Here is a 25,887-nt window from a genome sequence, read left to right on the forward strand (position 1 = left end):
CCAGGAGATCCGACCTATCTCGACCCTTTTCGGACTAGTGAGGAGCGCCAGCCTCCAGCTCGTCCGCACCCTTTCCCTGGGTGGACACGTGAGGAGCTGAATCGGTCATTTTATCGACTAACATTTCACGCAGCGGGGGATCCGCACCCGCGCCAGCAGCCGGTCCACTCAAAGCCAGACAGAGCAGGCGACTCCCATCCCCTAAGACGAGAACGAGCGACGGCTCTGACTTTAGCGGCTGGAAGTGCTGGCCGCGACCTGCCGTAGGCAGAGGCCCGGCGCTAGGAGTAGGAATCGTATTTGTTGAGCCCTTTGTGCGGAGCACTGTACTAAACGCTGGGAGAGAGTACCCAGGTCAGAATTCGATACGGTCCCTGGTCCTTGGGGGGCTCACGATCTGAGAGGGGAGTCTAAGTGGGGAGGACCCGAGGCAGGTTGTAGCCGATGTCGTTCTCTGAGTCCGTTGGGCTGTGGCCCGTCCCTACCTCTTTCGTGTGACTCGTGGTCTGGACTACGGGAGGGGGGCTCCGATAACAATGAATTCCTTCCCTACCCCCTGACAGATCCTGGAATGGCTCCCAGAGCCATTCCACACATCCTTGCCCACACATCCTTCCACACATCCTTGCCCCTTGAGAGCGGGGAGGATTCTGAGGGAATAGACCCGGCGCAGGGGGAGGTGGCGAAGAGGGCGCGTGTGGATACCATCTTCCTCCAAAGCCAACCAGCGGCCTGAAGATCGGCGTCCTTTGCACCGTAAGCGCGTTACGGCCGGGGGACGTGTCTGCTAATTCTATTGAACTGGACTCTCCCAGGTGCTTAGTAGAGTGTTCCGCACCTCGTAAGCACTCAGTAAATACCCTTAGAGAAGCAGCGGGGCATAGCGGAAAGAGCACAGGCTTGGGAGGGAGGGGTCATGGGTTCTAATTCTGGCTCCCCCACTTGTCAGCTGGGTGACTTTGGGCAAGTCACCTAACTTCTCTGTGCTTCAGTTACCTCATCTCTAAAATGGGGATTAAGACTGTGAGCCCCACGTGGGACAACTTGATTTGCTTGGCACATTATTATTATTATTGATCGGAGAACCCAAAGTTGCACTTTAGGCGCCGGGTCGGGCGCGGCAGGGATTCTCTGCTTAAAGGGACGCTTCGCCCGCTGCAGATCGAGGACGTCTGGGGTTTCCGGCTGCAGACCGGCTGCTCCGCGAATGGTTCAGCCCCTTTGGTGGCCGGGGTGATCGGGGACGGGGTCCCGCCGCCTCGCTGGGCTTGGGAGAGTCTCAGGGCAAAGGGGTAAAGCGCTGGCCGAAGCGGGAAGATCCGGGAGACGAGAACTCGAAGGCGGCGTCTGGGTCGTGGCTGTGACGGCGGGAGAAAGCGGCAGCCGGAAATGCACAGCTCAGTCTCTCCGTGGCGGCGGGACTCCCCGTTCCCCTTCGGGGGCTGGAGGAGAAAGAGGCTCCCGAGACGGGGGGCTCGGGGCCGGGCTTTCCGACGGCAGACCCTTGGGTCCCGGTGGCGGCTCGGCCAGCTGGAGGGCCGGACCGCTGCCGCGGCCAGGCGCGCTCCACCCGGGGCGTCAGGCCCGGTCGGTGACGTTGCCGGCCTCGGCCCAGCCGGGGAAGACGTCCAAGTGGAAGAGCCTGACTCCCCAGGTGTTGATGGCCACCATCACTACCACCAGCCCGATCACGTTGACTCCCAAGCCGGCTTTCACCTGTGAGAAAACCACCTCAGTTTGGGAGCGGTCGATGCGAAAGGGGCCAGACCCCCCTCCCCCCCGCTAGCCCTGGCACTCTACTGCTCTAATTCCATCTAATTCACCTCCTCCAGGAGGCCTTCCCAGACTGAGCCCTCCCTTTCCCTCTGCTCCTCCTCCCCATCACCCCTTCTCTCTCCCTCTGCTCTACCCCCTTCCCCTCCCCACAGCACTTGTGCATATTTATTGCTCTATTTTATTAATGCTGCGTATATATCTATGGTCCTATTTATCTATTTTGAGGGTATTGATGCCTACTTGTTTTGTCGTCTCCCCCGCCCCCCGACTGTGAGCCGTCGTCGGGTAGGGATCGTCTCTATCCGTTGCCGAATAGTAATAAAAATGTTGGTATTTGTTAAGCGCTTACTATGTGCGGAGCACTGTTCTAAGCGCTAGGGTAGACACGGGGTGAGCAGGTTGTCCCACGTGGGGCTCACAGTCTTGATCCCCATTTTACAGATGAGCGAACTGAGGCTCAGAGAAGTGAAGTGACTCGCCCACAGTCACACAGCTGACGAGTGGCAGAGTCGGGATTCAAACCCATGACCTCTGACTTCCAAGCCCGGGCTGTTTCCACTGAGCCACGCTGCTTCTCTATTTTACATTCCAAGCACTTGGTAGAGTGCTCTGCACACAGTAAGCGCTCAGTAAACACGATTGAATGAAGGAATCCCGCATTCTCCATCACCACTCCATCCCCTGATGGATCCCTCTAGTACTTACTGAGCACATAGTAAGCGCTCACTGAACACCGCCGATCGACCGGGTGGACAGGGTGAGGGTGGTGCGCAAATCCGGTTCCTTTCCCCCCTTCTCTCCCTCCAGTTCACGATAATAATAACGATGGCCTTTGCTAAGCGCTTACTATGTGCAAAGCACTGTTCTAAGCGCGGAGTCCTGGCCAATCAGGGCTCTGGCCTCCGTCGCCTCCTCCGCTGGGCTGAAAGTTGGGGAGGGGGCCGGTAGGACCCAGGGAGGGGGCTCCTCTTCCCTGGTCGCAGCATTGTAACCAGCCCCATTTTTATCCCCCCGCTCGCTCTTCGAAGCCATCGAAAAGTCTGCCGACTGGTACCGAGAAGCGGCGTGGCTCAGTGGCAGGAGCCCGGGCTTGGGAGTCCGAGGTCATGGGTTCGAATCCCCGCTCTGCCACTTGTCAGCTGTGCCACTGCGGGCAAGTCACTTCTCTGCGCCTCCGTTACCTCATCTGTAAAATGGGGATGGAGACTGGGAGCCTCACGTGGGACAACCTGATTACCCTGTACCAACCCCAGCGCTTAGAACAGTGCTCTGCACATAGTAAGCGCTTAAATACCAACTTTATTATTATTACGTGCGTGGTATTTGTGTGTGTGTGTGTGTGTGTGTACAGACCTATGGGCCAGGAGCAGCAGGGCGGAGGTATCCGGGGAACGGGACGAGATGGAACCGGTTGCGTTGGCAGTGAGGCTGTAGCCGCCCCCGGGGGGGTTACCGAGCGCCGGACTCCGCGTCAAGGCATAACAAACCCTCCCCTCTGCCACCTCTTCGGGCAAAGTTACGAGGGGAAAATGTAGTCGAGGAAATTCCACCCCGGGCCTCAGCTCCGCCGGGCGAAGCCTCGCCCTCCCGCGCCCTGGCCCAGGCCGGCGGGCGGGTGGTTAGTCATCCGGCCCGCGCCGCCTCTGCTCGGGAAGCCCTGCTCTCCTGGGTCCCGGGAGCGAGAGGCTCTGGAGAAGCACCGTGGGCCCGGGAGAGCGAAGGGGCCTCCACGTGCTTCTCCTCAGGGCTGGGTGACGATAAGAGCGGGGCAAGCCCCGGGGTGGGGAGCCAGGAGACCCGCATTCTGGTTCCGGCTCTGCCCTTGCCCTGCCGTGTGACCGTGGGCAAGGTGCTTAACCTCTCTGGGCCTCGGTTTCCTCGCCTGAAAAGTGAGGATGAAACCCACTTTCCCTCTTAGTTCGAAAGCCCCGTGCAGGACAGGGGCTGGGGCTAAGCTCAACGTCTGGCATCTATCCTTGCTCTCACAGTGCTTGGCACACAGCACTCAACAAATACCGTCTTGATCGGGTTAAATACATTCGGAGTCCTTTAATTGGGATTAGCGTTTTAACCTACAGCCGTCAAAGCCGCCCGTCCACGAATGACAGTAATAGAAGCAGCGTGGCTTCGTGGAAAGAGCACGGGCTCGGGAGTCAGAGGTCGTGGGTTCTAATCCCGGCTCCGCCACTTGGTCAGCCGTGTGACTTTGGGCGGGTCACTTCACTTCTCTGTGCCTCAGTTACCTCATCTCTAAAATGGGGATTAAGACCGTGAGCCCCACGTGGGCGACCTGATCGCCTTGTATCTCTCCCAGCGCTCAGAACAGTGCTTGGCACGTAGTAAGCACTTAACAAATGCCATCATCATCATTATTCATGATAATAACAATAATACTTGTTAATCAATTACAATGTTCTAAGCACTGGGGTACATAGAGCACTTAACTTCTCTGTGCCTCAGTTACCTCATCTGTAAAATGGGGATGAAGACTGTGAGCCCCACGGGGGACTACCTGATTCCCCTGTGTCTACCCCAGCGCTTAGAACAGCGCTCGGCACATAGTAAGCGCTTAACAAATACCAACATTATTATTATTATAGAGGTCAGTCAGGTTGGACACAGTCCTTGGCCCACATGCGGCTCTCAGTCTAAATGGGAGCGACCGGTATTGATTCCCGATTGTACGGATGAGGAAACGGAGGCACTGAGAAGTGAAGTGACTTAGCCAAGGTCACACAGCCGGCACACGGCAGAACGGGGATTCGGACCCAGATCGTCTGACTCGTAGGCCCGTGTTCTTTCGTAGGCCCATGCTGCTTCACCCCAGTTGGTGGAAAGCCCCAGGGCTGTAGTCCCCCTGGCTACTTTTCCTTCCCTCTCGTGGCTGTGGGTGACCCCCACTGAGGCCAAACCTGGTTGGCCCAGGATCCGGCGCTCCCCTCACGCTCCTCCTCGACCCTGACTCCGGAATGCCCCGGGAGCCCAGACGCAGCCCCGTCTGAGTATCACCATCCATCCACCCCCACTGGACCGAAGGAGAAACCGAGACCCACGGAGGGGATACGACACCGCTCAGGACTCCCCTTCTCCCCCCTGCTCCCCCGCCCGGGTTTTTACAAAAGCCCGGTCTCGGTCGCAGCTTTTTGGCCCATTTGGCCAATTAGGGGATGAGGCGGGGTGGGTGACCAGCCTTCCTGCCCACCCCACACCCCGGCGGAGTGGGGACACCGGCCTCGGGGCGGAGTGGGTGGCCCAAGCACTGGCCACTCTGGGGGACCTGGGGGAGGAGGAGAAGCAGCGTGGCTCAGTGGAAAGAGCACGGGCTTTGGAGTCAGAGGTCATGGGTTCGAATCCCGGCTCGGCCACTCGTCAGCTGTGTGACTTTTGGGCGAGTCACTTCGCTTCTCGGTGCCTCAGTTCCCTCATCTGTAAAACGGGGATGAAGACCGTGAGCCCCACGTGGGACGACCCGATTCCCCTGTGTCTACCCCAGCGCTTAGAACGGTGCTCGGCCCATAGTAAGCGCTTAACAAATACCAACGTTATTATCGTCCCCCCTGCCTGAGGGCGGCACCGGCTCAGGAGGGCGGTGGGGACCGCGGGCCCCCGGGACTCACCATGTCTTTGATCTGGCAGTGGCCGTAGCTGAAGACGATGGCGTTGGGCGGGTTGCCCACGGGCAGCATGACCGCGAAGGAGATGCACACGGTGACGGGAATCAGCGTGTAGAGCGGATTGATGCGGAGGGTTTCCGACTGGCAGAGGAGAGGGTCTGTGGGAGCGCCGGTCCCCCCGCCCACTCCACCCCGCCGTCCCCCCGCCTGGTCCCCCGCCCCATCATCGCTATTATTCTTGCTTGTATTAACCGTCCTGTTGACACCGCAGAGCCTCTAGCCCGGGCAGAGGCCGGGCTAGAGGGGCTTAGGGGAAGGGGAGCGGGGCTTGGGAAGCCACTTGTCTGCTGTGTGACCTCGGGCAAGTGCCTTCACTTCTCTGTGCCTCAGTTCCCTCACCTGTAAAATGGGAATTAAGACTGTGAACCCCCATGCGGGACAGGGACCGTGTCCAATGTGATAATCTTATATTTAACTCAGCTCTTAGTACGGTACCTGGAATATAAAAAGCGCCTAACAGATACCATAAAAATGGTGGAGGGGAATGGAGAGCAGAGAGAGCTGTCTGGGTGAAAGGAAGAGAGAGATGGGGCTGGAAGTTGTAGTGGGTTTCGTGCCTTTGTTTCGCTCGGTGATGGCCCCGGTGGATTAGGAGTTGTTCGGGGCCTCTCCTCCTCCGGGCCTGGCTTCTTTTCCCATCATTTCATCTTCTTGGCTTTTAACGCTGTGCCCCATTTCCCCTTCCTAGGGCTTGGGGCTGTGGGAGGGCACTGGGGAGTTGAGCTGGGAGGGCGTTGGTGAGCCTCAGGCCGTCCGCAGTTGTCAGACCTGGAAAAGGCTCTCCGTACCCTCCCTGAGCCAGTTGTCCTTGAGACTGACTCCCCTCAGTCAGGACGAGGGAAGCGGCATGGCATAGTGGATAGAACGTGGGCCTGGGTTCTAAACCCAGCTCCTCCACTTGTCTTCTGTGAGACCTTGGGGAAGTCATTTCACTTCTCTGAGCCTCATCTGTAAAATGGGGATTGAGACTGGGAGCCCCATGTGGGACAGGGACTGTGTCCAACCTGATTAACTTATATCTACCCCAGATACATAGTAAGCACTTAAGGTCTGAAATTATTATTATTATTATTGTTGTTATGACATTCACTTTGGTGAACTGGTCCTGAATCCTCCCAATGGGGATTTCAGTGCTGAGCCTCCCACAGGTGGATACAGGCTGAGGTCCCTGACAGTTATGATCTTTGACCGTGACTCTGTTTCCCCACCTCCCTCTCCAGGCTCCCGCTCTTCTGAGGTCCTTGGTGGGCAGCAGGAGACCATGGGGGTGGGGTGGGGGTGACCCCCAAAGCCTCGCCCTGCTATGACTTACCAGACTGCACAGGATCGGCAGGAAAATGGTGATGGTGGCTGGGTTGCTCACAAACTCCGTTACCACGGAGACCAGGATGCATGCCAGCAGGGTGACCGCCCAAGGCGGGAGACTGCTCAAGGACAACATCTGGCGCCCGATCCACAGGGAGAGGCCGGAGGTCTAAGGGCAGAGGTCAGACGGGGCTAGGAGTGAGGGGAGGCTCAAGTTGAGATGGATGGGTATCATGTACTCCCAGGGTGTGAAGATACTGCCAGAGGTCATCTTGTCCATCCCTCTGCCTCCAGGTCTGATAGCCTGGATAGCAAGGGTGTCTCCCTTTCCAGGAAGGAGATTCTGCTCCGCCGGAAGCAGACTTGGGAGTCCAGCCCTGAGTTCCACGGTCCTCCCCGTTGAGTCTTTCCCGACGTCTAGGCTCTTTCTATCCCTCAAACATTTCGATCACTATCTCTTGTCCTGACTTCAGAGCCAGGCTCAGGTTTCAGAGGAAACCGGGAGGCTACTCCCCCCCACCGCGGACCAGAGTTCACCTCCACCATCAGACGCCCCAATTGGGCCCGCACACCCCTTCTCCCTAGACTTGCTTCCTTCCCCAGCCCTGCTACGGAGCCGTGTTGGAGTCAAACAGCGCCCACGGAAGGGTTAAGAGCACAGAAGAGGAGAGAGGTTCCACATCCCTTTAACCTCGGTCTACCCCGTCCTCACTCCCGGGTCCCGGCCCCTCGCACGTGATGGGTTGGGGGAGATGGAAGGGGGGCCTTGGGGGTCCATCTCGAGGGTTGGGGCAGCCATCTCAACCCAGCCATTGTGGACATTAGAACTGACAACAGACCCCAAAGGGTGGCGGCAATGGGAACGGATGTTGGGCCTCGGCGGACGGCGTGGTTTTGGCGGTTTACGCCAGTGCCTGGTCCACCTAGGCCCCATCCGTTCAGTTCTTCCGTCGTGAGCAGGACCGTCGAAACCGGCCCAGCCACCTTCCTCTTTCTCTTCTCTCCCCTCCAAATACCCACCATCTTCCAGGCTCCTTTCGTCTGGGAATACTGAAGTGTGCGTCCCCCTCACACCTCCTGTCTCCCACTGTGTTCCTGACGCCTCAGAAAAGGCCCTGGAGTCCATTCTGAGAGACTTTAAGTCTTCTCTTTGGGACTGAGGAACGCCACTATGGCCCTGATTAATTAAAAAGAAAAAAGGCCAAAGCTCTATCTGCCATGACGTCCGTTTGGCAGTTTCTCCACCTCCTTGGAAGGGAAAACTGTGGCCCTTGGGGTTTGGCCACCAAACACAATCCGAGACGGATCTGTTGGTCTTGCTGTGTGACCTCGAGCAGGTCGCTTAACCTCCCTGGACTTCGGGTTCCCCGCCTGTAAAACGGCAGGGGTGGCGGTGGTCCCCGACCGACCTACTTCACGGGACCGTGGTGGCTAGTGGCTGGGAAATGAAACAGCCGGGATAGCGCAGAGCCGAAAGCGAAAACTACCTTGCTTCCAGCAGCCAAAGCGTAGCCGCCTCCGACCAGAACCACGATCTCCCACGGCATTGTCTTCTGGAAGTCCTTCCAGGTGAGTATGGGCTCCACCGAGCTCCCGTTTGGAGTGCTTTCTCCATTCTCCCCTGAGTGGGTGACCAGAGCTGGGGTTAAATCCAGTGGGGCGCGACCAAAGTGACCGGCCGGCCAACCGTAGCCTCCTCCGCTGCTCGGCGGCGGCAGCTCTAAATGACCCCTCCTGCCCGAGGCCGGTAGTGGTCCCTCCCGGGAGCCAGAACCCCTCCCCCGGGGTGGCGACGCTCACCTTTCTCTTTGCCCAAGCGGGGCATCTTGGCCGGGATGAGGAAGAGGAGGAAGCCGAGGAAGACAGAGACGGTGGCGTCGGTGCGGTAGCCTTTCCTGCTGAGGAGACAGTGAGGGAAAGGCGGGAGAAGCGGGAATCTCCTCCTCCCGGGGAGGAAAGGCCAGCGCATTCAATCTGTCCAGGGCATTTATCGAGCGCTTACTGTGAGCAGAGCACTCTACTCAGTGCTGGGAGAGAGTACACAGGTGGAGATTATGCCTAGACCCTGTCCCCTGAGGGGAAACAATCAAACACTACCACAGCATAAAAGGAAAGGACAGATACACAATATATACAGAATGGCAAATCAGTCAGCAAGGCTCTTCGAGGCACAGGTGCCAGGGCTCTCTGGCCATCGTCGAGAGGTCAGGAACTCAGTCCAGGACTGCCTAAGGTCAGCGTCGCGGCGGGTCGGAAACGCTGCGCAGAACCTACTTGTTTGGCCATTCTCCCGGAGGCCTATGGGTAAACTTGGCTCTGTGTGCTTCTCTGGAGGTGGGAGTGGGTGGAGGAACCCTGGCCTGACTTTAACCCTGCTCCACTGTCTCCCAATAATAAGGGTAATAATAACTGTGGTATTTACTAAGTGCTTACAATGTGCCAAGCACTGTTCTAAGCGCTGGAGGAGGTACGAGGTAATCAGATCGGACACAGTCCCTGTCCCACATGAGACTCCCGGTCTCAGTCCAGATTTTACATGTGAGGTAAGAGAGACTCAGAGAAGTTAAGCGACTTGCCCAAGGACACACAACAGATGTGGCAGAGCCAGGATTAAACCCACATCCTCTGACCCTCTGAGAGTCCTACTTCTTAGCCTGGCATCCGAGGACTGGTCCTAAGTCTCCTGGGTGGAGGAAGTCCAATTTGGCCTCGGGTCTGGCGGGAGCACAGAATCGGCCCGGGACGAGCAGGACGGTTACCGGCAAAGGGAGAGTCCGGGGCTCCCCAATCAGCCAACCCGGAGAAGCCCCCTGAGGAAACAGGGGGCCCACCTCCCTCGTGACTTACTTTTCAAAGAAAGAATCCCAGCCGGGCACAAAGCCCGGCTCCCGGGTAAACCAGAGCAGGGTCATCAGGATGAAGAAAAAACCAGTCACCATCTCAGGGTAGCTAGGAAACAAGAAGGGCAATGGGAATCAGGCCCAGCCACGGGATGATTATCCACAGTGCAGCTGGAGAAGCAGTGGGTTCCTCCGGGAGAGCCCTGTTTGGCTCTGGGGTGGACTCCCAGACTGGCCCAATCCCATTTCTTCCTTTGGGGGTGGTGGGGAGACTGGTAGGTACTCTCTCTCCTTTTTGTTTTGGTATTTATTAAGTGCTTACTATGTGCCAGGACCTGTATTAAGTACTGGAGTAGATACAAGCTAATCAGATTGGACACAGTCTTTATCTCTCATGGGGTTCACGGTCTTAATCCCCGTTTCACAGACGAAGAAACTGAGGCCCAGAGAAGTGAATCGACTGGCCCAAGGTCACAAAACAGAAAGTGGCAGAGCCAGGATTAGAACCCAGGTCCTTCTGACTTTCAGGCCTGGGCTGTATCCGCTAGGCCATGCTGCTTCTCCTCTCCCTATGGGTGGGGAGATCCTGGATGGGTGGGGCGGAGCAGAGCTCCGGGAACTTTCCCACCTCTCCCAGCCCTGTTGCCTTGCAGCTGCAGCCCCCCAAGGTGCCCCTGAAAGCCCACTGCCCGGGCCTCCAGGAAACCAAAGCTCGGGCCTCAGGAAGCCGGAGGCTTGGCTTTGAGGAAGCCGAAGCCTGGGCCATCGCGGCCTTGATCTACCGGGTCAGGAGTTGAGCCAGTTCTTGGGGATGACCAGCTGCCCCTTTGGGAGTTCGTTCATTCATTCAATTGTATTTATTGAGCCCTTACTATGTGCAAAACACTATACTAAGCACCTGGGGAGAATACAGTGTAACAGTAAACAGACACATTGCCTGTCCACAACGAAGCTTTCGGTCTCGAGGGGGAAGCTGAGAGTATGACAAATAGTGGGGATGGTAAAGGGCTCTGGGTGGCATGGATGGGTTACGTCCTGCCCCCCTTAACCGTTCCTCTAATTTTCTCCTCCTTATGGAGCGAGGGCGTCTGGGACCCCGCCCGCTTCCAGCTTCATCACCAGGAAGAGGAGGACCGTTTCCTTCAGCTGGGCCAGGGCCCAGACCCATTCCAGCACCCTGGGCACCATCCCAGCCTGCAGAACTCTTCCTAAACCCAACAGCCACCCCCAGCCCAACACCCCCACATTGCCCCCAGCCACCCGAGACCCCTTCCCCCTTCAATGTAACAATAATAATAATAATAATTATGGTACTGAAGTGCTTACTATGTGCCAGGCACTGCACTAAGAGTTGGGCTGGATACAAGCAAATCAGGTTGGACACAGTCACCGTCCCATGTGGGGCTCACAGTGTCGATCCCCGTTTCGCAGTTGAGATAACTGAGGCCCAGAGAAGTGAAGCGACTTGCCCAAGGTCACACAGCAGACAAGTGGCAGAGCCGGGATTCGACCCAGCGACCTTCTGACCCCCAAGCCCGTGCTCTATCCGCTACACCGTCATGCCTTTACCTGATGGGTCCCATCTTTTCATATTCTTCTCGGATCCTCCTCTCTGACAGCTCTTCACTCTTGGTCTTCTTTTTCTTGCTCAGAGAGCAGGTCTCCTTGAAACTGAAAGGGAGAGGAAGAGAAGGTGGGCAGAGAACGTATCTCGGTGATACTGTAATATTGTACTCTCCCAAGTGCTTAGTACAGTGCTCTGCATGCAGTAAGTGCTCAATAAATACCATTGATTGATTGATTGATTGAAATCCTGATGGAGGCCGGGCATTAAGAGATGTTCTGGTCCCAATCGAGTCTCCATTGGCTTCAAGGTTCTCAACCAGCTCTCCCCGGCTCACATATCAACTCTGCTCACCCACTGTTCCCCAGCTCGCACTCATCGTTCCTCTCAGGCTCACCTTCCAACCACACCTCCCTCTCGACTCCCCCGTCTCTGACCCCTCACTCACACTATTTCCCCAGGCCCGGAGCTCCCTCTCTCTCTAAATCCGCAAGACCCCACTTCTAAAAAGCCCCCCTAGAATGCCACCTCCTTCAGGAAGCTTTCCCTGAATAATTCCCAACATCCCGGTTACTTCAAGACAGCATCATTCTTAGAACAAATTTTATTTCTAGCCTCAGCACTTACGTATAGGGGAATATAGGGGGGCATTCATCTCATTTCTGTAACCCTCTCGCTACCATTTAGCTCAGTGCTTTGAACTCAGCGGGTGCTCAATCAATGCCGATCAACCGATCGATGATTGGGATCCTCCCTGCTTGTTGCTTCGAAGAGGAAGCCGAAAATGCTTTTATCAATCAATCACCTGGGGATACTTGTGTCCGAGAAGGCCGTTTGGGAATTCTAGGCTGTAAACTCGTTGTGGGCAGGGAATGTGCCTCTCTATTGTTATACGCGGAGTAAACAACGAGTGCTTAGTACAGTGCTCTGCACACAGTATGCTCTCCGTAGGTACGATCCACTGACCGTCCCTCCCGGTTTGTCGCAGAGAAAAGGGAGCTGACGGCATCTTTATCGATGAATCAATCAATCCAAGCTTGGCGCTGGGGTCAGCTGGGCCCAAGGGGGCCGGACGCACCTCCAGCTGTGGCGCCCCCCCCCCCCCGGCCCCCGGCCCCCTCCACTCACTTGCACCCCAGGAACAGGCAGTGCAGCCACAGCCAGCTCAGGGCCAACAGGACGAGGGAGATGGGGAAGCTGAAGAGGAACCAGGTGCCGAAGTTGACCACCTCCGAGGCTGGGTACTGGCTGGAGGAGAGGACAAACGGGCTGAGTCCGGGGTCCCCGAGGTTGGCGGTGACCGGCGGGAGGCGGGTGGGGGACGAGCCGGGGGAGGGATCGACCTGAGCTGAACCCTGGGACTCTTACATCCCCCGCTTCCTCCCAGCAAGAGGATGAGGCTCAGGACTCTTTTTTTTCAATGCTATTTTTTAAGTGCTTACTTCCCCAGTACTTTACTACTACTACTACTAATGGCATTTGTAAAGCGCAACTGTGTGCCAGGCACTGTACTAAGCACTGGGGTGGATACAAGCAAATCAGGTTGGACACAGTCCCCGTCCCATGTGGGGCTCACAGTCCCAATCCCCATTTTACAGATGAGGTCACTGAGGCACAGAGAAGCAAAGCGACTTGCCCAAGGTCACACAACAGACAGGTGGCAGAGCCGGGATTAGAACCCATGACCTTCTGACTCCCAGGCCCGTGCTCTATCCACTACACCATGCTGCTTCTACCTTTACACAGAAAGGCCATTTTCCTAGCAGGAGTCAAGAGGGTCGACCAGGCGAGCGGACCACCGGGGAGACACAAAGGCAGAGAGTGTAGCTCATGGGCCACAGAGCCATCACAGCAGAGGGAGAGGCCCAGCCACCGGCCCCCATTACGCACCAGAGCAGCGGTGGAGGTGGAAAAAGATTCAGGCTTTCTGGATTCTAATCCAGTGATGCCAAAGGGTTCCTTTCCAGCAAAGCAAGGTCAAATGGGATTAGTTGGAATCCAAGGACCGTGTCCGGAACGGATCCCTTCGGGAGAAACAGTGTGGCTTAGTGGATAGAGCACAGGCCTGGGAGCCAGGAGGCCCGGGTCCTGATCCTGGCTCCACCGCTCGACTGCCGTATGACCTCGGGAAAGTCATTTCACTTCTCTGTGTCGTCGTTTCCTCCTCTGTAAAGATGGGGATAGGATATCTTTCCTCCCTCCATCTTAGAGTGGGAGCCTCACGAGGGGACAAGGGCTGTGTCTGATCTGCTGATATTCTAATGTTGGTATTTGTTAAGCGCTTACTATGTGCCGAGCACTGTTCTAAGCGCTGGGGTAGACGTAGGGGAATCAGGTTGTCCCACATGGGGCTCACAGTCTTAATCCCCATTTTACAGATGAGGGTACTGAGGCACAGAGAAGTTAAGTGACTTGCCCACAGTCACACAGCCGACGAGTGGCAGAGCTGGGATTCGAACTCATGAACCCTGACTCCAAAGACCGTGCTCTTTCCACTGAGCCACGATTCTACCCTCCCCAGTGCTTAGTACAGTAATTGGCACTTAGTAAGCACTTATAAAATACCACAATTATTAACAGAGTCCCGCTCCTCCTGCTTTCCAACCTCCCTACCAGTAAATTTATTTCAGGGCCACTAGAGCAACTGGGACTTGGTCACATGGACCAGCCCACCCCACTTGAGGAAGTTAGAGCCCACAGTGGCACAATGTGACCCGCTCCAAGCAGCGAATCAGAAATGGAGTCAGAAATAGAACTCACAGTCCTGCCCCATCGGCTAGAGTTTTGTCTGGCAACCGGGTGGCTCGCAGCGAGGCTGGTGATGGCAAGAGTGAAGGCAAAGGCCAGGGCAAGGGTGGGCCATGGGGGAGGTGGAGTCCAGGTGAGCCACGAGGGGAGAGATGGAGGTGCTGGAAAGACCATGGGGGAAGCAGGGGCTGAGCAGGGTGTAGAGGACGGAGCCCTGGCCACACGCTCACTTGTTGAAGTGCTCCAGGAAGATGAGGCTGGTGGAGGTCCCGATGATGGTGGTCAGCCCGCCGATGGTGGCCGCGTAGGAGATGCTCAAGGACAGGCACTTGCAGACCATGTGGTCCTTCTGCGATCTGTACTTCCTGCCCAGCGGGGACAGGACGACCAGCTGGGCCTGCAGAAGGAAGGAGACTGTCCCCTCGGGTCCGGCCCCGGTCCCAGCCACTGTCTGGGGCCCCGCCGGAGCCGGGGGGCTCGGGGGTGAGGCCCGCAGCCGTCCCCAGGGAGGGCTAGGGGAGGCTGACGCTTGGGAGGAGGAGGTGGCCTCCCTCACGGAGAATAGGGGAATGGATGACTAAGTGTCCATCTCGGATAGCTGGGGCGTCTGACTCCCGCTCCTCTGGCCTAGATGGAGTCCACACTCCGTCAGTAGGCATGAGGCTTTAGAACCCGGACAAAAGAAAATGTGGGAGTCAACCAGTCTCTCGGGGTTTGGGGGAGATAAGGGGCAGAGGGAGCCAATTCCTAGTTAGCAGGGATAGAGGAGCAGCGTGGCCTAGTGGGTAGAGCACGGTCCTGAAAGTCAGAAGGACCTGCTTTCTAATCCCAGCTCCGCCACTTATCCGCTGAAGACCACGGGCAATTCACTTCACTTCTCTGCGCCTCGGTCACCTCATCTGTAAAATGGGGATTAAGACCGTGAGCCCCATGGAGGATAGGAACCGTGTCCAACCCAGAGCTTAGTACAGTGCCTGGCACACAGCGAGCACTTTAAAAAGTACCACTATTAGCTAGCCTTGCCTCTGGTGGGGAGCCAGGGAGGGAGGATGGGTACCGTCGCTGGGAGGAGGAGATACGAGTTGGTCCCGAGAGGCTGCTGTTCTCCTCCTCTGGAGACAAGCCAACAGTCTAGATTTCCCCATTGGCCACAGGGCAGCTTGGGGCGCGTGTCTTGGGAGCTCTGGAGAGGCCCAGTTTGGGCAGCTCGCCCTGCAGCTCTTCTCTGGGTTCTCTCGGTGGCCACAAGAGCAGGCCGGACGTGGAGCCTGGCCAGAGCCACGCTCTGCCTGAACGCGGAGGGCGGGGCTGATTGTAGCGAACGCCATCCGCCCTTTCCTACCTGGGAAAGGCTGACTTTCCCTCCAGGTCTGAGGCCTGGAATCCTGGCCTTGCTTCCCCACCGGGCCCCTCTCCCCATCCCGCTCCCCGCTGGGCTGAGGAGGAGCCAGCCCAGGGAGACACAGCGGTTTACCTTGTTCTTCACCAGAGAAGGGAAGCCTGCGGCCGACGAGCTGGGAATAAAAGCGAAGAAGGATGAGGGAGTGTGAGTCTGGGAGGACCACTGGGGACAGAGGCTGTGTTCCGTCGAACGCCCCTACATCTTCTACCCCAGCTCCTCGGGCAGTGCTCGGCACAAGGTATGCACTTAGAAAATACCACAACTGTTATTTTTGTTGTGGTTGTGTGAGAGCGAGTGTCGGATTGGACCTATTCCTGCCTCTGAGTTGGTTTGACCATTGCGTTATAGGGACTACGAGCTGAATGCCAAACAGGCACAAGAGACACTGGGGTTCTCCAGAGGCAATAGAGAAGCAGCATAACTAGGGGTTAGAGCTCGGGCCTGGGAGTCAGAGGGACACAGGTTCTAATCCCGGCTCCGACAGGTGTCTGCTTTATGACCTTGGGCAAGTCACTTCACTCTCTGTGCCTCCGTGACCTCATCTAAAGGTGGGGAGTGAGAGTGTGAGCCCCAAGTAGGACATGGAATGCTTCCAACCTGAATTTGCTTGTATCTACCTCAGTGGTAAGTACACTGCTTGGCCTATAATATGCGCTTAACAAATGCCATTAAAAAAACCCCAAAACCCAACAGACTCCAGGGTCTGGACTGTCACACCAGCCTGGCTAGTTCAAGGGGTCCTCAGGAATTTGGTCACCGTTCCACCCAGGTAGAGCCAGAATGACCCAGGTCTAACCAAACTTCCAATCCAATCTGAACAAATACCACAATTATTATTAACATTAATATAAGTAAGCAGCGTGGCTCAGTGGAAAGAGCCCGGGCTTGGGAGTCAGAGGTCATGGGTTCGAATCCCGGCTCTGCCACATGTCGGCTGTGTGACCTTGGGCAAGTCACTTAACTTCTCTGTGCCTCAGTTACCTCATCTGTAAAATGGGGATTAACTGTGAGCCCCATGTGGGACAACCCGATTACCCTGTATCTACCCCAGCGCTTAGAACAGTGCTCTGCACATAGTAAGCGCTTAACAAATACCAACATTATTATTATTATTATTATATTCACATTTATATTGCCAAGTTTTATTATTAATAATAATCCCACTCAATGGCTACTTGGGCTTCTGAGGCGGGCAGGCCCGACCCACCTTCTCTGAGGTACTGGATTCTAGGTCTGGGGGAATCTCTATCCACTCAAGCTGACCCTCTGGAGTGCAGGAGAAACCAGTCCAGCCCCGGGTGGTAAACCTGGCACGCAACCAAAAGCGACTCACTGCTCCCTGGGGGACCTGGGTGGGGAAGGCTTGGAGAGCCTCAGGGAGAGGGGTCTCTCCTTTCCTCCCCTCCAGATTTCCTCCTCCGTGACCAATTCCTCTGGGCCTATAAGCCCTCCCTAAGCCCCTGCATCCCCAGGGCCAGAGAGGGGATCCAGAACCCTCCCCAGCAGTCTGAACCTGCCCAGTGCTTCCTCCTGGCAGGATAAATCTGGCAGCACGTGATATCCTGCCAAGGGCTATACAGTTTTCCCTCCCTACTCCACCCGGGCCATGGGCGCGGGGAGGGTCCAGGGGAGCCCAGGAATCCATTTAGCACAGTCGTAGGTCAGGGAACCGCATGGTAGAATGGGGATCCCCAGAAACTTCCAAGCTTGTGAGGGGAGAATGGTCCCCGTTCCAGAGGGGAAAGCCACACTTACTCTTCATTGACAAAAATCAGCTCCAGAGATGGCTGGCCATTCTTCTCACTCAGACCTACAGAAGGGGAAAGTGAAGGGCAGAGATGGAGAGAGAAATGGGGGGAGGAAGGGAAAGACAGAGAAGACAGAGAGAGAGAAAGAGAGAAAGGGCCAGAGAGAAAAACAGAGACCAAGAAAGAAACAGAGATAAAGAGGAACAGACACAGAGATTCAGAAAGAAAAAGCCAGACACAGAGACCAAAAAGGAAAGTGATAAACAGAGAGGTCAAGAGAAGTCAAGAGAGGAAGAGAGGCTGAGATAGAAGTAGAGAAGGCCGAGAGAGGAGCAGAGAGGCCGAGAGAGGAGCAGATAGTTTTAGAGAGAAACAGAGACCAAGAGAGATGGAATCTGAAGCAAAAAGTGGAGGCAGTTAAGGAAGTGGCTGTTCTCTGGGTCTTGAGGTGTGGGGAATGGTTATGGGTCTGGGGTCTGGGATATGGTTACAATCCCAGGAAAGGGGCAGTCAAGTGAACAAGTGCCTTCCCAGCCAGTTTGGCTAGCCGGACGACTTAGCCGATCCTCGCAGCCCCATGGAGGCCGCCGGAGGCCCGAGTGATTATGCGAGCAGGGTGGGGGCGAGGCCCGTCTGAGCTACAGCTCACAGGGATATGGCGGAAGGAGGAATAGCAGGACTAGTCCCGGGGACGGGAGATGGAGCAGAGGGCAAGGAAAAAGTGAGGAGAGAGGGCCAAAAACCCACCGTGAAGAACGGGAAAGAGTGTGCCCGGAGAAAAGAGCAGAGCTTAAGGGGGCCGAGGTTGGGAGGGTCGCAGAGTGAGGAAGGGAAGAGACCTCAAAGCGGAGATGGACGAGTGCAGGGGGAGGTCCGGGAGAGTTGTCCCCGAGCAAGCCATACCCTTGGGTTCCACGTCTTCGCTGAGAGGGGGGCCCGAAGGGCCCTGGGCCCCTGGCTCTTCGTCAGCATTGAACAACTCCTGCAGCACGGCCTCAGCGATGGGCATCACCATGGCGGTGGTGGAGGTGTTGGACAGCCAGGACGACAGGAGGGCAGTGCAGCCCATGAAACACAGCAGCAGCCTGTGCGGCGGCGGGGACAACCAGGTGATCACGGGGACTCCCAAGGTGATCGGGGCGTGGGCCGGCTCCCTCGGGGCAAGAGACGGGCTCGGGCTTCCACGAACTGGGAGGGGACAAGGCTGAACTTTACAGAATTGAGCTGGGGGGGCGGGTCGTGATGGAAAACAAGAGGTGGGGTGGTCTTCCCCCAAATCCCAACCCAGGGAATAGGCATCCCCCCTCCCCGTTGACCCTCGATCGATCAGAACAAAGGGAGACATGTCTTCACCCGGCGGCTGGGGTAGGGAATTTGGTGCCCCGGGAAATCGAACCTGCCGAAACTATGGATAGGTAAAAGTCAGCTCTCATATCTGCGGGTCTTAGTTACTTAAAGATTGATTCTCCCAATCAGTAATTTGTTCAGCCTGACGGGTTTGTGGTGCTTCCTATATCACTTCCTTCTTCTTCCTGCTATCACTCTCTCTGCATACCTGTTGTCCATCTTCCTCATTAAGTTGCGAGCTTCTTGATTGCAAGGAAGGTTACTCTTGCTACTCCCAAAGGCTTAGTTCGGTGCTTACCACTCAGATAATAGTAAAAATAATAACAGCTTGTTAAACCCTTATGTACCCAGCACTGAATTAAGCCCTAGGGTAGATGCAATCAGGGAGGACACAGTCCCTGTCTCACTAGGGGCTCACAGTTTAAGTAGGAGGGAAAAGATGAGGAAACTGAGGCATAGAAAAGTGACTCGTACACAGCAGGCAAGGGGGAGCTGGGCTTAGAATCCCAAGCCCTTTCCACTAAGTCACACTGCTTCTCAGTACCATTAGATGATGGATTGACACGGTCAGGGAGGGGTTTGGATAAATTGGGGGGCAAGAGGCCTATGATGGGATCATTCAAGATGGAGACCAAGATAAGATTCCTTGTAGCACTGGTTGGCCCCATTGGAGAAGAGTCAGGGATGAAAGGATGGAAAAAGAGCTTCGCATGGTCCTTGCCTCACATGGGGAATCTGCAAATTCTTAGAGGGAGGGGATGATGAATCAATTGATCTATTGATCCCTGGTGGGTATTTATTGAACACTTATGGTGTGCAGTGAAAGTCAGGATCATATCTACCTACTATCTTGCACCCTAACAAGCACTCAGTAACGTGCTTGGCATAAAGTGCTCAGTAAATGCTATTGATAGATGACTGAGGGTTTGGGAGGGTAGAAGCAGTGTGGCCCAGTAGAAGGAACCTGGGCTTGGGAGTCAGAGGACTTGCATTCTAATCCCGCTCTGCCCCTTGACTGCTGTTTGACCTTGGCCAAGTCACTTCATGTCTCAGTGTCTCAGTTTCCTCAGCTCTAAAATCGGGATCCAATGCCCGTTCTCCCTCCGACTTAGACTGTGAGCCCCATGTGGGACAGGGACTGTGTCCAATCTGATTGATTTACATCTACCCCAGCACTTAGAAGAGTGCTGGACATATAATAAGCACTTAAATATAATAATAATAATAATAATCGTAGTGTTTGTTAAGCCCTAATTTTGTGTCGGGCACTGTATTAAGCACTGGCGTAATTGGGTCTCACATGGGGCTCACAGTCCTAATCCCCATTAAGGTAATCGAGGCACAGAGAAGAAAATGACTTGCCCAAGGTCATACAGCAGACAAGTGTCCAGACCTGGGATTAGAACCCAGATCCTTAAAACTGAAGTAAGAGTCCCCGTCCCCGACTTCCAGGAACTTATCACCGGATGTTTTCCGTAGGCCCCATCCTGGCAGTCGGCTGCCCCTCCGCCCGTCGAGAAGGGGGTGCCACTCACATGCCAGGCTTGGCCCCAGCCAGGATGACCATGCGCAGAGCCAGCCGTTTGTGCAAGTTCCACTTCTCCACTGCGGCAGCCACACAGATGACCCCGACCAGGAGCAGGGTCGTGTTCTTGAAATACTCGGCGGCCACCTGCAGGGAAGGTAAGCGTGGAGGGGATCTGCGAGTAGGGAGCTCCTGGGAGTGGACTGAGGGCCCTCAGCCGGGCTGGGCCCCAAGTGGCATCCGGGATTCCGTCCCGGAATCCGAGGCAAGGCCGCAACGCGAGTCCATCCGTGGGGTGGGTGAAGGAGGTCGCCAATAGGATCCACTCTGCTCTCTGATCGCCTCAGAGCCAGGTGTGAGGGCCCAGCCTCTCCGCTGCCTTCCTCAGAGCCCTGGGAAGGACTGAGATAAAGGGGAAGGAAAGGCTAGGAGAGGGAGAAATAAAGATTGCTGAGAGCAGCCTTAGGCAGGGAGAGGAAGAGAAGGAGGAAGAAATAAAGGGTGGGAAAGAGGAAGAGAGGGAGGAAGAAAGAGAGAGAAAAGGAAGGAGGGAGTAGGGAGAGATAAGGAAGCAGGAAGGGAGAGAAGGAAGAAATGGAGGAAGGGAGAGAAGGAAGAAATGGAGGAAGGGAAAGAGCAAACCCTGGGATCAGAAGAAATGAATAGGGCCTCTTGGTAGGGGTCAGAAGCCAGACCAACCTGCCTAGGCCCCCTATTCTGGGCCCAAATTACAGAGACGATCTCCCTCTGGGGAGGAGTGAGAGGTTTGGCTTGGAAAGAGCTCTTTGCTGCTCCTTGGGGCAGGTCAGAGGGGGTGTGGAACAGGTCCCCCCAACCCGCCGCCCCCCGCCCCTCCGGCGCCTCACCTCGCTGGATCTGAGGACTCCGAAGAGCGGGTAGAGGAAGGCCGGGACGAGGGCCGCGGCCCCGAGCGGGACGGCCTCCGACACCCAGTACACGGCCGTGACGATCAGCACGTAGGCGCACGCGGCCTCCTGTGGGGGAAATGGGGGGGAAGAGTTTAGGTCCCGGGGCAGGGGGCGGTTAGGCCTGTGGCTCCTGCTGGTCGGGCAGGCTCAGGAGTGGATCTCTGGCCATTGGCAGCGAGGTTGGGCTCCCCATCACCGCTCCCGCTACGGGCAGGTGATCTGGGGGATGGTGGCGGCAGTATCAGGACGGAGTGTGGTGTGATTTGAGGGTTTGCCTTCCTGAAGTTTTCTCCTTGAAATCAGCCAGGAAGAGGGTCAGGTGCAGAGTCTGGGGTTATCGGACAGTATATCCTTTATCACCCCCTTCCCCACCCCCCTCAACACGTATGTACATATCTGTGATTTATTTATATTAACATCTATCTCCGCCTCTCGACTATACAGCGGGCAGAGAAAGTGTCTACCACCTCTGTTAGATTATATTCTCCCAGACCCTTAGTAATAATAATAATAATAATAATGTTGGTATTTGTTAAGCGCTTACTATGTGCAGAGCACTGTTCTAAGCCCCAGGGGAGATAGAGGGTAATCAGGTTGTCCCACGTGAGGCTCACAGTCTTAATCCCCATTTTCATTCATTCAATTCATTCAATAGTATTTGTTGAGCACTTACTATGTGCAGAGCACTGTACTAAGCGCTTGGAATGTACAGATGAGGTAACTGAGGCACAGAGAAGTGAAGTGACTTGCCCACAGTCACACAGCTGACAAGTGGCAGAGCAAGGTTTCGAACCCATGACCTCTGACTCCCAAACCTGTGCTCTTTCCACTGAGCCATGCTGCTTCTCATAGTGCAGTGTTCTACACAAAGTAAGGGCTCAATAAATACAACTGATTGACTTAAACAATGGAAATGACTGAGCCTGGTCTTCAGGCCTCTATTCAATCACTGGTATTTATCGAGCCCTTACTATGTGCAGAGCACTGAACTAAGCATTGGGAGAGTACAACAGAGTGAGTAGATACATTCACTGCCCCCAAGGAGCTTAAAGAGACTTGCCCATCCGCAGCACGGCTCAGTGGAAAGAGCCTGGGCTTCAGAGTCAGAGGTCATGGGTTCGACTCCGGGCTCTGCCACTTGTCAGCTGTGTGACTGTGGGCGAGTCACTTCACTTCTCTGTGCCTCAGTGACCTCATCTGTAAAATGGAGATGAACTGTGAGCCTCACGTGGGACAACCTGATTACCCTCTATCTCCCCCAGCGCTTAGAACAGTGCTCTGCACATAGTAAGCGCTTAACAAATACCAACATTATTATTATTATCTTTCTGCACCAAACTCGCCTCTGTGGACACTCAGCTTCCGACCTCTCTAGACTATAAACTCGTTGTGGTCAGGGAATGTGTCTGTTTATGGTTGTATTGTACTCTGCCAAGCGCTTAGTACAGTGCTCTGCATAGAGTAAGTGCTCAATAAATACGATTAACTGACTTCTCCCAGCCGTGCCCATGACACAGCTGCCTGAAGATATAGAGAGTTCTCGGGTCAGACGCACCTGTCCCTTCTCCAACCGGCTTCTATCAGCTGCTGACAGGCGGAATAGAAAATAAAACCACAATGCAATAAAGCAGAAAACCTGCAAGTTTTGGGGAGGGATTGGGGATTTGTGGGGGTGGGGGATGCTTGGAAAAAGTGTCAGCAACAATCAGTTGCCAGTTAATCTCAGCTCAACCTAAATCGGCTTCCCTCGCTCGCTCTGGGGTATTTATTTAGCGGAGAGATTAAAGCCAGCTGGTTTCTAAGAGGGACCATCTTAATCCCTGCTATTTAACTCTCCTTCCCCGCCTCACCCTCCCACCATCCCTCACCCCCTGCCATTTCCACTCCAACCCCGTAACCAAGTTTCTCAGTAGCTAAAAGAGTTTAAAATGTGTTTTTTCTTTGCACAAACAGTGTTAACCTCTTCCCAGACCATTTCCTGTCTTCTCCTTCAGGTTGAAGGCCAGAGATCCCAGATGAGAAGTAGAGAGGCCTAGCGGGAAGTGCAGCGGCCTAGGAGCTGGACGATCTGGGTTCTCAACCCAGTTCCGCTACTTACCTACTGTGTGAACTTGGTCAAGTCACTTAACTTCTCTGTGCCTCATTTCCCTCAACTGCAGAAGGGGGATTCGATATCTGTTCTCCCTCCTACTTGGACTTAAAACCCTATGTGGGCCCTGAATATCTTGTATCTACCCCTGTGCTTAAATCAGTGCCTGACACATAGTAAACACTTAACAAATACCACAATTATTATTATTATTACTCTGTGCTCTTACCGGGCCATAACCACAGTGGGTGGAAAGCTTGTTTTGGGGATAGAGGCAAGGGATGAGTTTGGGTAGGAATGCAGAGCCCTGGATCAACTCTGAGTCCCATCCTGGTTCTGACTGATCTGCTTCCATGAACCCTGCTGAAGGTCAGAGCCACCAGCTAAGGGTTGGAAGCGATTGTTATTTTTTATGAGTCATCTGTTGAGCAAAATATTTCAATTCTTTTACTTCTGAAAGCCCAGCGGGCAGACCCCAGAGAGCAAAAATAACAGGAACATGTAGAGTGGGTCTGGTCAACAGATTGCTTTCAGAGTTCATTTTGGAATTTATCGGCGGGTGGGTGGATGGGTGAGGGTGGCGGGGAGTGGCCGGCATTCCAAATCCTGACCCCTGGTTGGGGTTCTCGATGGGCTGCTTGGTATTATCCCTAACCTTCATTACTTAGCATCACGGGGGGCCTGTCTCACGTTTCACTAGAGGCCTTCCCAATGGGGGCCTTTTTCCGTGACCTGGCCCCTCAGAAACAAGATGGCGGCTTACTGTTGTTCAACATCCCCAAATCCTCCGTTGGCACTTTCTCCTCACCGAGGAGCCGGAGTTCCCTAGATCCCACGGATGCAGTAACAATCGCAAAGCTCCAGTACTTCGGCGGGGCCTGAACTCAGGGCATTTTTGATTCGCTCTCTCTTCAAACCAGGCCTAGACACCATTTGAGAGGGGCTGGAGGAGACCCGGATCGGAGGGGAATTCTGCCTGGGAGGGGCAGAGGAATGACTTGTTTCTGAGTCTTCCCTGTGGAGGAGTACTGCCGGGAACAGTCTGGTATCTTGTTTCGTTTTAACCCCGGGAACAGACGTTAAGTGAAAGGCAGACAGCTCAGGTGGCTGTGGAGTGGTTGGAGGTCCTGAGACAAATCTCAGTCTCGGAAATAATAATAACGGTGGTATTTTTTAAGCACTTGCTATGTGCCTGGCACTTTACTAAGGCCTGGGTTGGATATAAGAAAATGGGGTTGGATACGGTCCCTGTCCCATGTGGGGCTCACAGTCTTAATCCCTATTTTACAAATGAGGTAACTGAGGCAGAGAGAAGTGAAGTGACTTGCCCAAGATTTCAGAGAAGACACGTGGCGGAACAAGGATTAGAATTCAGGTCCTTCTGACCCACAGGCCTGTGCTCTATCTGCTAAGCCCATGCTGCTTCCCTGCCAAATGGGAGCCCTGTGCCCGGAAGCCAGAAGCCCAGGACAGTGTTTGAGTGCCTCAGACCACTCACTCCTTGTCCTGACCCCTGGCTCCGTTTCAGTGTCCGAGGAGCTGAGGATCACGGCTCCCCAGGATCCCCAAGGAAGACTCTCATGGAAACCCTGTTTCCCAGCTGTCTACTCTCCCTTTTTTTTGACCCAGCCCCGCCGGCCGCCTCAACGCCGTGGCCTGGACTGGAGTCTCCACGTCCTGCTGACACAGCAGTTCAAGCCCCCTCCCCGACAACCCTGCCCCCGATCACCGGTCCCGACCTTGGTTTCTGTCCATTTGACCCAAAACCTACGAAGGAGAAGCAGCGTGCGTGGACAAAGCACTAGGAGCCAGAGGGCCTGGGTTCTAATCTCTGCTCCTCCACTTGTCTGCTTTGTGACCTCGGGCAACTCACGGCATTTCTCTGTGCCTCAGTTCCCTCATTGGTAAAATGGGAATTAAGACTATAGTCCTATGTGGGACAGAGACTTGTGTGCAGCCCAGTTTGAGTATCCACCCCAGTGCTTAGTACAGTGCCTGACATATAGTAAGCATTAGCAAATGCCATTTAAAAAAAACCCACAAAATTAAACAAAAACCAGAGGAAATAGAGACGTACTTACACTGTTAGGATAGAGGAGCGGCAGAGGCAGGAGCAGGAGTGGGACGAGGACAACTAGAAGCAGATTCCGGGCTCTGACAAGTTCCTTCAGCAAGGCCATAGCGTCCCCCGTCCCTGAGTGAGCCACCTCACCTCTCACTCTGTCCTTGTCCCCGCTGACCCTCCTTCTGCCCCTCTATCTGGACCACTAGCCCGCCCTAGGGTAGCTCACTGTGCTCAGAGATTTTCCTTTCCGTTCTTATCCCGCGTTGTGAGGGCCTGAATAGAGCAGTTGCTCAGTGCTCTTCTAAAGTGGCAAGGAAAGGATGCCGAAGGCGCTGATCTGTTCTGGGAGGTTAGGTGGGATTGATGAGGATGGGAGTATGACCGTGAGAATGGAGCCAGCCCGGGATTATACAGTGGGGCATAGTGGACACTTTAGTGTTTCTGGTTGGCTCAGTTTAGCATTGGTCACTCTACAGGGTGACTTTCTGGCCCAGGGGCTTTACCCAAGTCCTCCCTTTTCCCCGAGTCGGTTGGACTCTTGACCGAGTCCAAAGCCGGCTTTGGGGAGGCCCCTTAAAAGTCGTTAAAAGTCAAAAGTGAACCTCTGTGGGATTTTTGACTTTCCTTCCTGTGCCAAGTCAATCTTGGCTCATTTTGGCTCACTCCTTCAACTTCAGATTCCCACCGGAACTTTCCCCCCCGATCCCAGTCTATTCCCACTTTCCTGTTCCGAGGCCCCCAGGGGAGGGAGACGGGGGCTTCAGGCGGAGTGGCTTCAGCTCTCCTTCTTTCCAATCCTGTTGGTCTCCACTTGGCAGATTCCTTTTCCTCCGGCCTGAGCCTCCCAGAGCGGAGAAACCCCTGAAGGCATTCTT

General features: G+C 55.1%; 1 protein-coding gene across 3 annotated transcripts; it reads right to left on the reverse strand.

Annotated features, from left to right (window-relative positions):
* Window positions 1-1,002: 1,002 nt before the first annotated feature.
* SLC13A4 (solute carrier family 13 member 4) lies at window positions 1,003-25,878 on the reverse strand. Of its 3 annotated transcripts, none has more exons than XM_029072861.2 (15): window positions 25,029-25,878; window positions 20,796-20,924; window positions 19,940-20,076; window positions 17,961-18,142; window positions 17,065-17,119; window positions 15,382-15,421; window positions 14,138-14,304; window positions 12,288-12,407; window positions 11,165-11,266; window positions 9,603-9,704; window positions 8,556-8,650; window positions 8,243-8,376; window positions 6,763-6,924; window positions 5,394-5,531; window positions 1,003-1,716 (listed from the first exon to the last, which is right to left on the reverse strand). In XM_029072861.2, exons 1-15 carry the CDS (start codon window positions 25,125-25,127, stop codon window positions 1,579-1,581), a joined length of 1,800 nt encoding a protein of 599 aa, XP_028928694.1. In that variant the 5' UTR covers window positions 25,128-25,878; the 3' UTR covers window positions 1,003-1,578. The 3 variants fall into 3 exon arrangements, with proteins under 3 accessions (XP_028928694.1, XP_028928693.1, XP_028928695.1); XM_029072860.2 differs by having other exon boundaries at window positions 8,556-8,653; XM_029072862.1 differs by lacking the exon at window positions 25,029-25,878 and having other exon boundaries at window positions 8,556-8,653; window positions 19,940-20,390; window positions 20,796-20,874.
* Window positions 25,879-25,887: the final 9 nt, after the last annotated feature.

This window comes from Ornithorhynchus anatinus, chromosome 10 (assembly GCF_004115215.2).
Source record: "Ornithorhynchus anatinus isolate Pmale09 chromosome 10, mOrnAna1.pri.v4, whole genome shotgun sequence".
Lineage (NCBI taxonomy): Eukaryota > Metazoa > Chordata > Mammalia > Monotremata > Ornithorhynchidae > Ornithorhynchus > Ornithorhynchus anatinus.